General features: G+C 42.7%; 1 protein-coding gene across 1 annotated transcript in view; it reads left to right on the top strand.

The window, feature by feature from the left end:
• Positions 1-18,404, top strand: part of LOC145396232 (glutamate receptor ionotropic, delta-1-like) — a 38,539-nt gene that overhangs the window by 11,397 nt on the left and 8,738 nt on the right. The window contains exons 3-5 of the mRNA XM_080269665.1: positions 3,850-3,940; positions 4,868-5,026; positions 5,190-5,355. Of these exons, the coding sequence (XP_080125791.1) occupies positions 3,850-3,940; positions 4,868-5,026; positions 5,190-5,355 (416 nt within the window). The remainder of the gene's footprint in view (positions 1-3,849; positions 3,941-4,867; positions 5,027-5,189; positions 5,356-18,404) is intronic.

Here is an 18,404-nt window from a genome sequence, read left to right as displayed (position 1 = left end):
TGTCACTAATATAACTGGGCGCCTCCACTGCTTGGTTATTGTCCTTCAACTCACTCCCTGCCCCTCTAAAGGAAAAGAATGGATTGCAGAAGAAGCGTAACTAAGCCAGCAGTCCACCGGGTTTCCTTTCCAAGTAAACCTGGGGCCACAACAGCAACAACCCCTTCAATCCAAGGACCTCATTTTTATTTTGTTCTTGCTATCATCAGACGGTTTTATTCAGCGTAGTAAGAAACATGTCGAACTGAAGAGGCCAGATAAAACCTTCCTGAATCTTTGCTGTTAAAGAGGGACGCCTTCATGTAGTGGAACCTATATAACGAGACGGATGGATTGTCTGGTTATACAAATCCTTCATCTCCCTCCTTGTTTCTCGAAAGGAGGAGGATGGACAGCAGGAGAAGCCAACGTAAGACTGCGTGCCACAAGGTTTACGTTTCAAAATATGTCTCTAGGACCACAGCACCACCACCACCACCACCGCCACCACCAGCAACAAGAACAAGATGTCTTCCCTAAATTGCAAATAGTCACCTGGAGGGAGCAAGAGTCAAAGTTAAAAAACGTCGCCGGTCTGAAAAGGTTTTAAAGTAATGTAATCCGGCATGTGAATTTCTGTAACTCTTCCACTTCTCTCCTTAACACCTTTAGATCGAAACTTCATTTTTAGGTCGCGGATAATATCTAGGAGCGGCCCTGTCCATCTCTCTCCCACCAATGATTTTCGAACACAAGGCACTTCACTTACAAAGATTTTAACTAGAGTAACGAAGCAAAGCCTCACCGCAGAACACTGCACCAAGCACCCAGTCACCCTCCCACACCACACCAAATCACACCACAACACACCCAGTCACCCTTCAACACCACACCAAATCACACCACAGCCACCCAGTCACCCTCCAACACCAAACCGCACCACACCACACCCAGTCACCCTCCCATACCACACCACACCACACCCAGTCACCCTCCCATACCACACCACACCACACCACACTCAATCACCCTCCCATACCACATCACACCTCATCACCACAGCCCACCATACCCAAACACCTTCACATACCCCACCACACCCCACCACACCCAATCACCCTCCCATACCGCATCACACCACACCACACCCAGTCACCCTCCCACACCACACCAGATCACACCACACCACACCCAATCACCTTCCCACACTACTTCACACCACGCCACATCCAATCATCCACCCATACCACACCACACCACACCCAGTCACCCTCCCATATCACACCACACCACACCTAATCATCCTCCCACACCACACCTAATCATCCTCCCACATCTCACCACACCACACCCAATCACCTTCCCACACCACACCACACCTAATCATCCTCCCATATCTCACCACACCACACCACACCTAATCATCCTCCCATATCTCACCACACCACACCCAATCACCTTCCCACACCACACCACACCTAATCATCCTCCCACACCACACCACACCACATCACACCAAGGACGTTAACTAAAGGGCCCTGAAGCTTCAGCATCAAGTAAATATGCCATTACTATATTATTTTTCATTATTTTTTTCCGTCACCAAACGAGAAGACTCCAGCAATAAATAGGTAAATGATGACTATGTTTAACTCAGGTATTTACTCCAGATATTTAACCGCCGATATTACATTCAGCTATTGTAATTACCTGTGTTTTAGTAATGAAGGGGTTAATGAAGTAGAAATTAACACTTCCAGGTCGAAAAGTCTCTCCTAAATTGGATGTAATCGACTGTGGATAGCGGGGTTGAATTGCTATGATGATGAATATGATAATAATAATAATAATAATAATAATATTGGTAGTAGTAGTAGTACCAGTAGTTGTAGTAGTAGCAGTAGTAGTAGTAGTAGTACCAGTACAAGTAGTACTGGTAATAATAAGGGGGTAATGAAGTAGAAATTAACATTGTTAAATTGAATGAAATCGCCTGCGGATTGCGGGGTTAAATTGCTAAGTTGATAATACTAATAATACTAATAATACTAATAATAATGATAATAATAACAACAACAACAACAAGAACAATAATGGGAGAGTAGAAATAACAGTAGTAGTAGAAGTAGTACTTATAATAATAATAATAATAATAATAATTATTATTATTATTATTATTGTTATTATCCGATTTCTGCATGTTTGTTGGTTTGCCCATTTGTTACCGCAACACAGCAAAACCGACACACTGGAGCATAATATTTCTTAGTGCAAGGTACGACTAAAATGCTCTAGCTTGAAGAATAAAACAATTTCCAGTCCAATCGGGCCACCAGTTTCCGAGTTAGGACTCATTTCTGGCCTTCTGACATCGAGCAAAGACCACCTGAAGGTGGCCTTTAGGCAGATCACTTTCTTTGTGGAACTGAAGTTACCATGACACAGCCTTTTTGACACAGTGGAAAGGCCGCCTAAGTAAGTAATAATAATAACGATACAAGTTCTCTGGCTGAAGGGAATAGCTCTACATTTATATTTGCAATTGACTTTTCACATCTCCTCTCTGTTTATGCAGTTTCTTTTAATGTAACTGTACAACTCTTTCTCTGTATATCTCTTCCGTGTACTCAGACGAACTCATGTATTATCACCATTTCGCTTTAATTGTGTGAGCTTTGTCTGTCTTTTCCATTCCTCCATATTCTTGTTATTGTTGTGGTCCCAGGCTCACCAGAAACGTGAGCCCGGTGGACTGCAGACTTAAGTTTCCCTTCAGCAGCCAACCATCATCTTTTCGGTGAATGAGGAAGTACGAGTAATTGAGAGAGATGTTTATAACCCGGCAGTCGAGTCGTTCTGTTGGCATCCCTCTCCAGCACTACTCCCTCTGATAACACACATCGGCAGAGAATGTCAACTTATATCCTTGTTTTCTGAAGAAGGATTTATTCAGCTTCGGAAATGCCTGTTGCAGTGAAGCGGTTGTTAGATGTTGTTTTTACCCTCATCATTACTAAAGGTGTATGGTGTTTGGCTTCAATCCCAGGTCCTCACTAACCAGACCCAGTTGTCTACCACTGTTAGCTATTGTGGCTTCTTCACTACAAAAGGTCTTTCCAGCAATGCACACAACAACCAGAAAAGGATAAAAATAACGGCAGAAACATCATCACAATGAAAGAATTGTATTATGTAACTCTGCATGTCAGTTTCATGTAACTCTTCCACTGTTGTCAGCAATAGCACTGGAATGCTTCCATTTACCTGTACTCGTATTAATTATTGCTTTATCTCTCTGTCAATAGCGCTGGAGTACTTTCATTTACCTGTAATCATTGCTTTATCCCTCTGTCATTCCATTATGTAATTGTGCCACTTTTCTACTCTAAGTTTGTTTTTTACTTTCTTTGGTAATCATCATCGTCATCATCCAGACTCTTTTTTACATCCAGGTGAGGTAGGGTCTAGGAAGCAAGAAAAAAAGAAATGCATGATAGAGTGAGAACTAATCAACTGCATGGCAGGTGAATGTGAGCCACACACCCTGTAATAATACCACCTTCATATTTCAATGGTAGATTGCTGGTTATCACGGACCCTGAGAGGCACTGCTTTAAGAGTGATGTTACTTACGAGCTTGGTAAGTAGCCAGAAAGACTGAACTCTCAGGCATGTAACTCAGCCACAAGTACACAGTCAAGCTTAAGCTGAGAAATAATTATTTGTGTTTTAAAGTACCTAATATTATTTTCCCAGCAATTTTCAGAAACAGTTATTAAGTAAGTTGTTGAAGTTACTCCTAGGTCCTGATGCAGTTTGAGACGAGTGTAAACGAACCACTGACGATCACTGAACCTTTGCATTGTTCAGGTACCGCCTCAAGCTGCCTGATGACGACCAGTGGGGTTCGATTCTGGACGATGGGTCTTGGAATGGCATGGTGGGGGAGGTGCATAGGAAGGTAGGTGTACGTCACCCTAAATAGCTCATTGTCACCCTCAATAAATCAGTAACTTCTTCAATCAGTAACTCCTTCGACACAGTGCACACTGTTTACTTGCATCCTCTTCCCTATGGTGACATTTTTAAATCTATATACAGAATGGTCCATATATTACGTATCTCAGTCCTAGTGTATTGCAGGGACGGCTCTGACATCATTAACAGCGTCTAACCTCCATCACTGTCAACTTCTCATACAAGTAAACTGTTTTGTGATTATAGCGTCTGCTTCTTTACGTTAGAATTTTCGTGCACACCCCATACCAGCAGACTGAGCCGCCCCTGTAACACACAGGATACGAGGGCGCAGTTGGAGAACAACCCTGTATTTCACTGGGTTTTGACATCTATAAATGTCTGTGGTTTGAATCTAATGAAACAAGAGTTCCAGACATGATAATATTCTAAGCTAGAAATCGCTCAGAGAGCGCATACCTCCGCCAATGCCATTGTCATTAAAAAGGGTTCGGATTCAGATCCTCGGATATAGGATCCAGATCCGAATCCACCCCAAAATTTTATAAATTCTTTCTTGGTCCATTGCCCACCTTTCCACGAAATGTCATTGAAACTCATTGAGAACTTTCAGAGATATTGTGCGAGATTCTCCGGATCCGGATCCGGCCCAAAACTTAATAATTTCTTCATAAATTTTTGAGTAATCCTGCCAACAGAGAGACAGACAGACAAACCAATTCGGGGTAAAACATAACCTCCTTGGCGAAGGTAATTGGTTTAACAAGATCTCGGGTTTTAACTAATATATAAACTGGTAGACAGATAGGCTGATGAACAGAGACAAGGGAGGAGTTGGGTGTAACAGACTTTATCCAGTAGTCTGACCGGCGCAGGATTCGAGCTTAGGACCATTCCCCTCTCTCCCCAGGAAGTGGAGATGGCTCTTGGTCCTACGTCGATCACAGAGGCGAGGGAAAAGGCGATCGACTTCACCGTACCATTCGACTATGAACCCTGGGACATCTTGATTCCTGAGTCCATCGTGTCAGTCGACCTAACAGCTTATCTCTTCCCTTTCTCTGGCAAGGTAAGATGGTGGTAGTTGTGGCAGTTGTGGTATGTTTCACAGTGGTAGTGATTATGATGGTGGTTGTGTAAGCTACGATTGAATGAATTATATAATAAACTTTTGGATGTAAAGTGTTAAAACTCTGAGGGTAATTTACACTATATCTGTTCCTCCCTGTCAGGTATGGAGTCTAATGTTGGTAGTTCTGGTGGTGGTAGGATTCTTGATGTGGTGTCTTGCTAGAATGAGTGGTGAAAGGAGACTCCTATACCCCTACGTCAACTCCTGCGAGTCCTACACCCTCTCAAACTACCTCCTGGACACCTACGGCAATATTATGTCACAAGGTTAGTGGACAAAAGGACTCATGTTCGACAGCTGGTTAAGGTTTATTGTTTATGTAATACCCCTCTTCTCCAGTTTGTATTCTAGACACCTATAGATACTCGTGTTCTTACGATGCATGGTCCGTGGACTATGGAGGCCCAAGTCTAAGGTTTGGCTGAGGGAATGCTTGCATTACGTATCTCCCTAACCCCTTTCATCTCACTGACGGCCAAGTGTTATCAAACTGGAGGGGTGATGTGACTAGTAACGGAGGAGATTCATCTCTATCTCATAACTAGGGTTCATCGAATTTCATACAGCCTCGTCTAGGTATTTGTATCGTGAATCACAAACCAATAAAAAAAATCAAAGGAAGGGGTTATAAAAAATTTACTACGCCTCAGTACCTATAACTGTTGGTCCAGAGAACAATAGTACTAATCCAGCTGAGTAATTTACCCTAACACAGTAGGTAACCCTAAGGCACAAGCACATGCAATCACGGTCGGTGCAGTCATTATCCAAACTCCATAACCTTCATCAAATACTTATAGCCACAGGAAACGCAAACCATCCTTTCCATTATCCTTTTTTCCTTTACCAATCAGACGGCAGGGCTTTTCTTCCTCTGAATAAAATCATCTAAAGGTAGCCATAATAAGCACCGAAGTGGCTTCCAATAACAACACTAAAATATAAAAGACTCTGTGCAGTATTATCTATAAAAACCAGGTTGTAAAACATTATATCAAAAAGCTCTGGTTCTCAAATTACTCTGGGTAGCGAGAGAAATTTCCGTAGGTCGTAGAGACAGAATAGACCTAATGTTTTCACTGTGTTTTATCTGCTTGATTGGAATTACGTATATCGTCATTACAATTTTAGTATATTCATATTAACTAAGATAGGTTGTACATTTGCTCTCTCTCTCTCTCTCTCTCTCTCTCTCTCTCTCTGTATGTGGGGCGATTTCTTCCGCATATTACACTGAAGTATTAAATCGTATGTTATACATTCGTATGTTATTGATGCAAGCTGTGTCCATATTAAAACGATAAATATATAAAAATAAAATACAACGGTGTAACATGAAAAATAAATATCACGAAGCCTCCAATGCCACCAAGGTCCGTATTGTGGTCGGTTAATAGCGTAGACAAAACAAACAAAAATTGTAGATTAAAAATTTTCAGCAACGAAAATGAACGTCGGAATTAAATGAGCGCTGGACGAATACAGTTACCAGTCGTGAGGTGAAATACGGTGCGGAGTTACGAAATACGGTACAAAATTTCACATCGTGGCCCCGACGGAGTAATGTACGGTGATATATAATGACGCGGAGCCGAGGACGAAGCGAGACGTTCCATGAGGTTACAGTAAGAGACAAAGAGAGACGAGGACGAAGCGAGACATTACAAGAGGTTACAGTAAGAGACAAAAAGAAAAGAGGTCAAAGCGAGACATTACATAAGGCTACTGTAAGGGTTATTGTATCTAGCCAGTAAAGAAGCTCCCTAGCGCCTTTTCCTAAGCGATTTATTTTGCTTATGACACTTTACTGTCCTGTGTTTCATAAATCCTTCCAAAATTTCCATTCTCTGCATAAATAATACTTTCAGGGTTGTTGTACTCTAGGACCGGTTGAGGAAGCACCCTAACACCATTTCCTATGCGATTTATTTGGCTTATTATACATTACGCCTTATCCTGCATTGCATAAATCCTTTCAGTATATCCTTACTCTTCATTAATAACATGAAAAAGGATGTTAACCAGCCATATCCAGAAATGAATCGCTAAGGAGGAGGTGTTAGGGAGCTTCCTTAATTGACAGATTTACCTGCCCTATTGTCTTTCATGTTGGTAAGCCTCTCTCTCTCTCTCTCCCTCTCTCTCTCTCTCTCTCTCTCTCTCTGCGTGTGTGTGTGTGTGTGTTTCCTCCACTGGAACAACCTTGTTGTGGGGGGCTTGAGTGCCTCTGTAAACATGGTGGGCTATTCCGGGGGAGGGGGAAGAACCCCTCCTGGACTTCGCAGGAGGACCGGGTTACCCATGCTGGAGGGGCCATCATTGAGGGGTCAGGCTAAGTGTTCTCAGGTCCATTGCCTTGCGGATTTCCCTAGGTAGTGTCAAGGCTACGGGAGTAAACCCTGAACGAAAAATCCACGAGTGGAGTTCCACGGAAGGCGGGGCTAGACAGACAGAGTTTCCGGCAGACTCCTACAACCCTGCTCAATAGATGGTCTCGTGAATCTTCATGCCACCATCACAGGCTGGGAAGGGCCAAGAAGCGTGGTGGTAAGGACTGCACACCCTCACCATCACACAAAATCCATTCATTGCACAAGCCCACTGCTGTACTCACCTCTCATCTCATCTTTCATCAAAAGAAAAGACCTACGGCGACAGGAGAGTGTGACGGTGACGGGTGATGGATGTGGCTGCAAGTTGCTACCTCGAGTACTGCACATAGGTGGCATTGGCCCAGTGGTCGCTGGCATAATGGCATAGGAGCAGGTCATGCCTTCGGCAGCATCCAGAGCTACTAAGCAGCCGGAAATGGATGGCCAACTGCTCACCCCTGTCAGGGAAGTGTTTAGAAAAGGTAACCTAAACATTTGCTTCGCACCACCTGGGCAGATAACCGCGGTTGTCAGGGTATCCCACAATGAGGTCGAAAAAACGAAAGAATCCCTCTGACTTCGGTACCTGGAATATACGAACCTTGCTTGATCCTGACCACGATATAAGACCATGCCATAGAACTGTCCTTATTTTCTATGAAGTGAAAAGATATATAACTGACACTGCTGCCTTGTCAGTGACTCGCCTCACAGGAGAGGGCAACCTTCTAGAAGCAGAAGGGTAGGCCTATACTGTACCTATTTGCGGAGGGGATACCCGGACAATGTAAGAAGAAACCACGGTATTGGCTTTGCAGTCCGAAGCAACCTTCTGCAAAATATTCAAGAATCACCTGTGATTATATCAAAGAGGCTGATGTCCTGTCACATACCACTCTCTAAAGGCCAATATGCAGCACTCATCAGTGCCTATTTACCAACGCTTGATTCTGAGGACATCATCAAAGATTTCTTCTATAACTCTTTGGCTGCCACCATTCTTTCAATACTACAAAATGACAAACTGAACCTGCTGGGAGATTTTAATGCCAGAGTAGGAAAAGATAATCACCTCTGGCCAGGTATTACAGGAAGCCATGGTGTTGGTAACATGAATAGCAATGGCCTAAGATTGCTTTCGTTATGCTCTGAACACAGCCTGGTCATCACCAACACCATCTTTCAACCCAAAAATAAACACAAGGCCACATGGATGCACCGACGATCTAGATATTGGCACCTAATTAATTATGTCATTGTAAGGCAGTGAGATCGAAGAGAAGTTCCTATAACCCTAGCTATGAAAGGTGCTGAGTGCTCCACAGACTGCAGTTAGTCATACGGCCACAAATGCACTGCAGATCATCCATCAAGAAACTAAACTGCAGTAGCTTAAAGGATGTGGCAACGTGTAACACCTTCCGCAGCTCTATTACAGAGAAGTTGTCTCAATGCCCACCACTTGATCCAAACAACAATGCAACAAACCCAGACACAGAGTGGCTGAACATTAAGACATTGCTCCAAAGCACTGCAGAAGAAACCCTTGGCTTCTCCATTCGCTGCCATAAAGAATGGTTTGATGAAAATGCTGAGGGTATATATGACCTTCTTGCAATGAAGAATAGACACAAAACAACTGGTTGGCTCATCCTAGCTCTTTAACCCTAAAAACTGGATTCCAGAATCTCAGAAGTGAAACCCAGAGAAAACTGCATGACATGGAAAACAAATGGTGGACTGAGCACCTAAAGAGCCGCAAAGACTGGCTGATATTAACCACCATCATGAGTTCTGTAAGTCCATTAAAACCATCTATGAGCCAACGAAACACAACATAAACCCTGCTCGATCAGCCGAAGAAGAGCTCCTGAAACACAAGTAAACAATCCTAGAAAGATTGGCGCAACACTTCAGCGCCTTACTGAATCGAGGAAACCCGGTGGGCCATATTATCCTTGATAATACCCCAAATACCCCTCAAGCGGCAGATCTTGAATACTCCCCTACACTTGTAGAAACTGTTCAGGCCATCCGATCTACACAAAATAACAAAAGCCCTGGCCCTAATGGCATACCATCTGAACTGATCAAAGAAGGTGGCCAGGTGCTTCACCAGAGCCTCCATAATTTCATACTGACTCTCTAGAACCAAGAACTAATTCCATCTGGACGGCTTACCTTTGATATTATAACCATCTACAAGAAGAAAGGGGACCTCTCATATTGTGAATATTGTGAATGCTAGTGAAGTACTGCTCGTGAATGCTAGTGAAGTACCACTCAAATTGTGACAATTGTGAATGCTAGTAAAGTTTTTTTTTTTTTTTTTATGCGAGGAAGAAGGAACCAAAGGCCATGAGCCCGCAGTAACAGTTCCCTCCAAGAGAAAAACAAAATACAATAGAGAGCCAAATTCAAGATCCGATCATTTTGAGATGCCTGGACACACTGCGTTTGAAAGACTGGAGATCATAGGCATCAGGAAATACAGACAGAGGGAGACAGTTCCAGAGCTGACCTGTTGCATAAATGAAAGACTGGGAGTAACGGTTAACTCTTGCATTAGAGAGTTGGACAGAGAAAGGATGAGAGTTTGCTGCCAGTGGGTGCTACGCGCCCGTCGTAGAGGTGGAGGAATGCAAGCAGACAGTTCAGAGGAGCAGTGACCATTAAAGTAGCGATAGAAAAGAGATAAAGATGCAACAGTGCGGCGAAGAGACATAGGTTGAAGGGAGTCAGTAAGAGGAGGAGAGTTAATGAGACGAAAAGCCTTTGACTCCACCCTATTGAGTGGGTAAAGAAAGAGCGGAGTCAGCTTAGCACACCCAATCTCTTGGAAGCAGATTTTACAAGAGATGTAATATGATCTTTCCAAGATAAGTCCCGAGTAAATGAAACCCCAAGCATGTTCAAGAATGATGCAGGATTAAGCTGAATATTATTAAACATTAGTGGGTATACCTGTGGAAGACTTTGTCGGGTTGATAGGTGTAAGAACTGAGTCTTAGATGCATTAAAGACAACCATATTATTTTTACCCCAGTCAGAGATACGAGCCAAATCAGACATTAGGTGTGCCACAGCCTCATCCCTTGCTTGTTGAAGTAACTGTTGAGATGGGCGTTGCGGGAACCGAATGGAAAGGTGAAGGGTGGAGTCATCAGCGTATGAGTGGATAGGGTTAGATGTACAGCTTAGAAGATCATTGATGAATAAAAGGAAGAGAGTTGGTGATAGGACAGAGCCCAGAGGAACACCACTGTTGATAGATCTAGGAGAAGAACGATGGCCGTCTACAACAGCGGCTATAGAACGACCAGAAAGGAAGCTAGCGATGAAGGCACAGACAGAAGGATAGAAACCGTAGGAGGGCAGTTTGGAAATTAAAGATTTATGCCAGACTCGATCGAAAGCCTTTGAGATGTCAAGTGCAATGGCAAAGCTTTCGCCAAAGTCCCGAAAGGAGGATGACCAGGAGTCTGAAAGGTAGGTGAGAAGATCGCCAGTGGAGCGTCCCTGACGGAACCCATACTGGCGATCGGAAAGAAGGTTGTGATAGGAAAGATGCCTTAAAATTTTTCTATTAAGAATTGACTCGAAAACTTTTGAAATACAGGACGTTAAAGCAATTGGACGATTGTTGGAGGGTTGGGAGTGGTCATCCTTCTTTGGGACTGGCTGAATGAGAGCAAACTTCCAGCAAGAAGGAAAGGTACAAGTTGACAGACAAAGGCGAAAGAGTTTGCCTAGGCAGGGTGTAAGCACAGAAGCACAGTTCTTGAGAACAACAGGAGGGACCCCATCAGGCCCATATGCCTTGTTAGTACTGAGGCCAGTGATGGCAGAAAATACATCAACTGAAGAAATTTTAATGTCAGCCATGAGGAAGTCAGAGGGGGGAAGTGATGGAGGAACAGCACCGGAATCGTCTAAGGTAGAATTGGAGGAGAAAGTCTGTGCGAAGAAATCTGCTTTATCAGTAGAAGAAATAGCTACAGAACCATCAGGGTTGAAAAGAGGAGGGAAGGATGATGAGGTAAAGTTGTTAGAAAGATTTTTGGCAAGATGCCAGAAGGAGCGGGAAGAATTCGAGTCGGAGAGTTGAGAGCATTTAGTATGGATGAAATTATTTTTAGTAGAGCGAAGAACAGACTTAGCACGATTCCGGGCAGAAACGTAAAGATGATGTGATTCAGGGGTGGGTTGGCTCCAGTACCTTTTGTAGGCCCTCTCCTTGTTACGGACAGCATTAGAACAAGCGTGATTGAACCAAGGCTTTCTTGCATTAGTCAAAGGATATGAGAAAGGAATGTATGCTTCCATGCCCGAGAGAATAACCTCCGTAATGCGCAAGGCACACTCAGATGGCTCACGGCCATGGAAGCAATAATCATTCCAGGGATAATCAAAGAAGTACTGCCTGAGGGCCTCCCAGTCCGCGGCTCCAAAATGCCACAGACGACGTTTCCTTGGAGGGTCCACAGGCCGTACCGGAGTGATAGGACAGGTTAAGGTAATAAGGTTGTGATCGGAGGAGCCCAACGGAGAGAAAAGATTAACAGAGTAAGCAGAAGGATTAGTTGTGAGGAAGAGGTGAAGTATGTTGGAGCTCTCTCCAAGGCGGTCAAGCCAAGATAATGATATCTAGATTGATAAAGCATTTGACTGAGTCAACACTTCTTGAAGCACAATGTTGGTTTCTGAAGGAACGAAGTACCTGTGATATGACCTTTGTTGCCCGACAGAAAAAAGAGAAATGCCACGAGCAGCACCGTGACTTGTATATTGCATTCAACAATCTTGCAAAAACATTTGACACTGTCAATAGAGAATTTTATGGAATGCTCTTTGAAAATTTGGAGCTCTAAACAAATTTCTTGCCATCCCAAAGAGTCTCCATGACAATATGAAAGCTCATGCGTCCGTAGGTGGGAGCAAATCCGAACCCTTCAGTATGGATGTGGGTGTAATGCAAGGATTTGCCCTTGCCCCTGTCATTTTCAACATCTGTCTCACTGCAGCCACCCTTCTTAGTCGTCAGCAAATTAACCCTAATGATGGAATAAAAATCCAGTTCCATCTAGATAGTAACTTATTTAATCGCAAATGTCTTCAAGCACAACCAAAGACTGAAATAGCTCATTTCCTAGAGCTGCAATATGCAGATGACTGATATCCTTGCACATACCCCAGAAATCCTACATCATTTCCAGCATATGTCATGCAATGAGTCTCCGAATAAATGTTAATAAAACAGAAATGATATATCACAGAAACAACATAGCTCAGCCTCTTGCATTTCAGATAAATGGCGAAAATGTAAAACAGGTGGAGAACTTTACCTACCTTGGAAGTGTTCTCACAGATAAACATAATATTGATGCAGAAGTCCATGCACGAAGCAACCACACCTCAGCCTCTTTTGGGTGTCTCATATCCAGTCTTTGAAAACATCAACTTGAGAATCGAGACAAAGGTATCAATCTATACAGATGTATGCCCCTCCACCTTTTAATACAGTGCTAAATCCTTTACTACTTACCATCGTCACATCAAACAGCTTGAGTCATTTCACATGCAATGCTTACAGTGCATCCTAGGAGTCATATGGGATGATAAAGTCCCTCACTCACAAATTTTTCACCGGGCAAAGTCAACCAGCACAGAGACCATGCTGGCTAAGAAATAGCCCAGATAGGTCAGACACATGTTCCGCAAGCCTGAGCATCGCCTTCCCCCCCAGGATCCGTATGGCCAACTCCCTGAAGCATGTTGCAACCCAGGGGAGCAGAAGAGATATACAGGTCATATAAGGACAACCCTGAAGAAATGCAACATCATACCAAATAATCTTGAAACCAATTCCTCTAACAGAAAACAATAGCGACCTCTCTGCAGTGAAGGACCCATTCGTCTAGAAGAAGCTCGGAACCTGGCCAGAGAAGAGCTTAGACAGCAAGGGGACAATAAAAACAGAGCTCTCCCAGCAAACTCGAACTTGACATATCAACTGTTGGCAAAGTTTGCGGATCCAGAATTGATTTGAGCAGTCACACACGTTGTCACCAAACACTGAGAAACACAACATCTTAGTGAGTATAATAGCCATCGTCTTCTGTAGGAGAAGGACAGCTTTAAGTTAACTGTGTGTGTGTGTGTGTGTGTGTGTGTGTGTGTGTGTGTGTGTGTGTGTGTGTGTGTGTGTGTGTGTGTGTGTGTGTGTGATTCAAAAATAGATAGGGGTCTCAATCCTCCACCAACTCTACTCGGTGGGTCACAGGAAAGAAAGCTTGATATCCACCACCGTATTAATCACCCTCATCTGTGTGGAGCTCGAACCCATCTCACCATTGCTGTTGTAAAAGATGTGTGGCCGTCACGTAATAATGATGTTTTTCCCTTACTGTCCATATACCCCGACCTTAGCAGTGTGGGTGGCAGTGATTTTAACCTGATCCGGTGTGTGGATCCGAAAGGAAAAAGGTAACAATAATGTGACAGCCACACATTGTTTTAGACCATTGAGGTAGGTTCCAGCCTCACCTAAATGAGGGTGGTTTAAGGTACGATATTATTACATAAAAGTCGTTGTTGCAGTGAAGACGTCTAAGCTAAAATTAAACTATAAATGGTAGGCAAATTAGTTTTATAGGTGGTAATAAAACTGTAACAGGCTGTAATTTACTGTAATTTCAGGGTACTTAAAAAATTTCACAAGTACCTTGAGAAGGGTTGGCCGCATGGAGAGAATGAATTATCAGAGGGTGACTATAGTTCTGTCACCGTAACTTGGCGTAGATCCCATTATATGAGCGGGCGAGCGAAGCAAGCGAGCAATGTTTACTCTCACCAGTCTGGAAATGAGCTGCCCAACCCGGGCCAGCCCGACCCAACTGCCACGCTATTCTGAAGCATATAACTTCACTCCTATATGAAGTAGAATTTAAATTCTTTCTGCTTGTAATACATTCACTCAATAAATATTGTTATCAACTCAAAACTCACCCATAAAGGGATAGGAACCCCTTGGAATCTCAGATAATCAAAGTTTGTGTGTGTGTGTGTGTGTGTGTGTGTGTGTGTGTGTGTGGGTGGGTGGGTGGGTGTGAGAGAATGTTTTTCGTTCCAGTATATTTTCCATTGCTTAGCTACCATCATGAAGAAATAATATATCAGAGGGAAATTGTGATAACATGGCTTTCACTCATTCGTCACGTGCTCAGCAAAGCTTACTTTACAGGTATAGCTTATCTCACGTTGCTCATTGCCAGTCATTATCCAAGCTTCATTTTATTTAGTAATTAATTATAACCGCAGGAAACACATCCCAGAGAATGCAACACACGCACCTTACAATTGATTTAAAGCCGCACAACTGACCCCGTCCTGTGCCCTTGACCTTTGAGTGATTGGTCTCAAAATGGGCTTTCTTCATCATTACCTGACCCTTAACTCATCCACCAAACTTGGTCCGCATCATCAAAAATATTTAAGCTGACCTTGCCCTGTGCCTCTGGTCTTTTGCTGTTGTTCTGAATATAAGATCAGATCATCCCTGGTACCTTAAACTTTTGCTCCAGTTTCAGTTCATATCGAGTCAACACTATTAGTTTTAATGGGCCGAACATTTGACCTTGTCCAGTGACCGTTTCCTTAGACCGATTATTCTCAAGACTGAATCACTTAACCCTTTCCTGGTCTTCCACTCTTCCATCGAGCAAGGTCAAAATCGGATAAAAGCTCTCTGAGTCGATCTTGCCCTTGGTATATGATGCATGACCTTTCTCGACTAAATTTTAATTACCTGTTTCACTGACGGTCATCAATGATTATGCCAAGTTTTGGTGCAACTCCACAAATTATTTTTCCAAAATCTTGCTAACAAATTGACAAACAGACAGAAAAATAAACTGAACCAAACACAAAACCCTCGCGATTTCGCGTGCAGGTATAACAATGCTATGGTTCTGCATCTTTTCCATGGCACTTCTTTGTGACTAGCATCATATTCTGGAGTTAATCTATTGTTATAAACCAGCAGTCAAGATGCTGCTCTTCACCAAATAAGATGTAGTGATGGCAATGTTTGGAAAATGAAAATGGTACAGGAGAGCGTGTGTTAATCAAGTGGAGGGACAGAGGGGGAAAGGGAGAGAGGACGAGGTGGAAGGATAAAATTGAAAGATATATGAACGAAGGCTGTGTGAGCTGGAGGGAGGAATGCCTGATCGCAGAGGACAAGCTTCTAATGCCCACCCCTTCCCTGGATTAAAATGTTTGACTACAGATAGAAAGCATTCTCTTTGGCTGAGGTGGTTTCGCAACACCTCTTCCGCAGTGATTTAATTTGTGTTATACCTCAGTATCCTCTGGTATGTTAGTGATGCAAGCTATGTCCAAATTAAAACTATATAAGCAACATACAATAGAACGATTAATTGTAATATGCAGAACTAGCATAAACATGCATTTTGTTAAATGTATGAAGATGTAGGGATGGCACAGTATCAGAAACCACAGGAACAAGGTCGAGGCATTATGAGCACATGGAACCCTAGTGCTATTTTTTTTTTTTTTTTTTTTTATGGAGCACAGTTATACACGCATAATTGATTAATACACTGGTCAACGGCCAAAATGGTTCTGACTTATTCTCACATGTTTCTAATTTGTTACTCTCAGTTTCTAAATTGACCCTAAAATTTGGCTATCACGTAACCTTGACGTACTACATCATAAGTGAGGGAAAATTCCATGAAACATGCAAATTCGTCAAATAAGTGTCAGCAAGTCTATATATTATTACGAAAATAATATACTTAGTCTTTAATTTATATTATACACTAAGCACAAACCGATATATATATATATATATATATATATATATATATATATATATATAACATTATTACATGACCTTTGCACATTAGAAGTTCCGCTACATTTTGCGTTTGTAGGAGCAATTACTCTCACGCTGTAAAGTCCAAAATAGTCTCTCATCATATCTGGATTGAATAGGCCTTGATATCGGCTCTCCATTATGACAGTTTCGTGGTGAAACCTTTCGCCACGTTCATCAATGACATTGTCATGAATAAATAGAAAGAAGTCCAAATGAGAATGGAAGAAAGTTATCTTGAGCGACATTCGAGCACCGAGTGCATAGTAACTCTCCAACATTTTGTCCACAAGCTCGTCATAATTCGATGCTCGAAAATTTCCTCGGTAATTCTTGGTAAGATCCATGAAGCTCCCCAAAGCTGCCATTCCCAGCTCAGATAAGCTCTTTACGAAATCCTGATCATGATGAACTCGAGGGATTATTGAAAAAAACTGCCTTTACTTTGGCCTCAGATACTATGCCTTGGAACTTCGTTAGAAAGCAGTGGAAGCCAGCACCATCTTGATCCATGGCCTTCACAAAGTTCTTTATCAAAGTTTCAAATGAAGTGGAGGCAAGAATACCTTCTCATGGTCAACAAGAGGTTTAAGACAGTTGAACCTTCCAGTCATATCTTTCAGTCACACTGGGCATTCCTTTTGTTTGTAATGCTAAGCGTCTGCTCTGCTTTGCGTAACCTTGCTAAAGTCCTAGAAGCATGCAGATCACTTTCAGGTCCCCATAGGTGCTCCATCGATGCGTTTTGTAGCCAGTAGCGGTCAAAGGGGTACTTGCAGTTTCATAACTTTCATTTTCTCCATGGGCATGCACAATTGGAACAAAAGGAAGCTCATTTTTATTATGGAGAAGGACTGCCTTCAGTGCATTCTTTCCAGAATCTGTGAACAACCGCCATTTTCTTTTTGATAAGGACGAAACTACAAAGATGTTGCATTAACAATATAACATCACACCAGTAACAAATCATGTCATCCATCTTGAAGTACATTGAGAGCTTTTCATGTCCATGATGGAAGGTGGTGGTACAAACTCCACCTAGCAACATGTTCCATTGCTTGAGTCGAGATCCAAGGAAATTATTTTTCTCCTTGGGGGAGTTAAGGTCTTTTGTAAGGTCATGCAGCTCTACCTGACTGATGAGGTTTGACTCCTTGCTCTCTAAATCTTCTTGAAAGTTGGTATCCATGCAGCACTCCTCCTCACTAGATTCTGATTCACTTGTGGTACTTAACGGAGTATCTGGAACTGGAAGCTCAAGGCCATGGGGTGCTTGCCTTAGTGAAGGTACGTAAGGATACCTGATCTTGGACCGAGTTTTCACTGAATTCCCTTTGGTGTTAGTGAGGCAAAGGTAGCAGTCAGGACAGTGATCATTTGGGTCGCACTAAACCATTGGTACAGCGAAAGGCATACCTGATGGCCGTTTCGTGTGGTTTACATCGAGCTTGCATGCGATATGTGATGCCCACTCCTTATCTTGATTACCATAAGGACATTTGAAGTAATGTTTGTAAGCACTTTTACTATTCCTTGTAATTGGTCTCTTCAGGCTTTCAGGTGTAAAGAACCCGCAGATGTACACTCGGTAAAAAAAAAAAGTATCGGTGCACAACACTGACGAAACATTTTGGATCACGGTACGAAGGTCTCTGAAATATTTGTCCGACGTGTTGGGAGGTGTTATATAACGTCATCTGAGGTATCCCCTCGCTAAAATATAAATAAACATTCTGAACCTGCTACAGCCAGGCATAACAAGTTACCACCCCTCCCACACAGCCAGCACGTGAGTGAATATTTTCGGAAGACATCGAACCCTCTATGCACCGATACTTTTTTTACCGAGTGTACCAGAAAGAGTCTGATGCATTCATACAGTTGCATTGCTTCATTGCTTGCCAACGTAGATCAAGGCACTCTAACAGTAAAGAAAAGCTGAAATGGAATGACAGAAAATATAAGATTACCATTGCATACAATGGTGTCAAAAAAAAAAAAAAAAAAATCATCTGCTTGATGGTGGGAAAAGTTTACCCGA

Source organism: Coenobita brevimanus, chromosome 35 (genome assembly GCF_032717465.1).
Source record: "Coenobita brevimanus isolate Jiangsu-jjx chromosome 35, ASM3271746v2, whole genome shotgun sequence".
Lineage (NCBI taxonomy): Eukaryota > Metazoa > Arthropoda > Malacostraca > Decapoda > Coenobitidae > Coenobita > Coenobita brevimanus.
The sequence above is the reverse complement of the archived record's forward strand: the minus strand, read 5'-3'. Positions and strand labels throughout refer to the sequence as shown.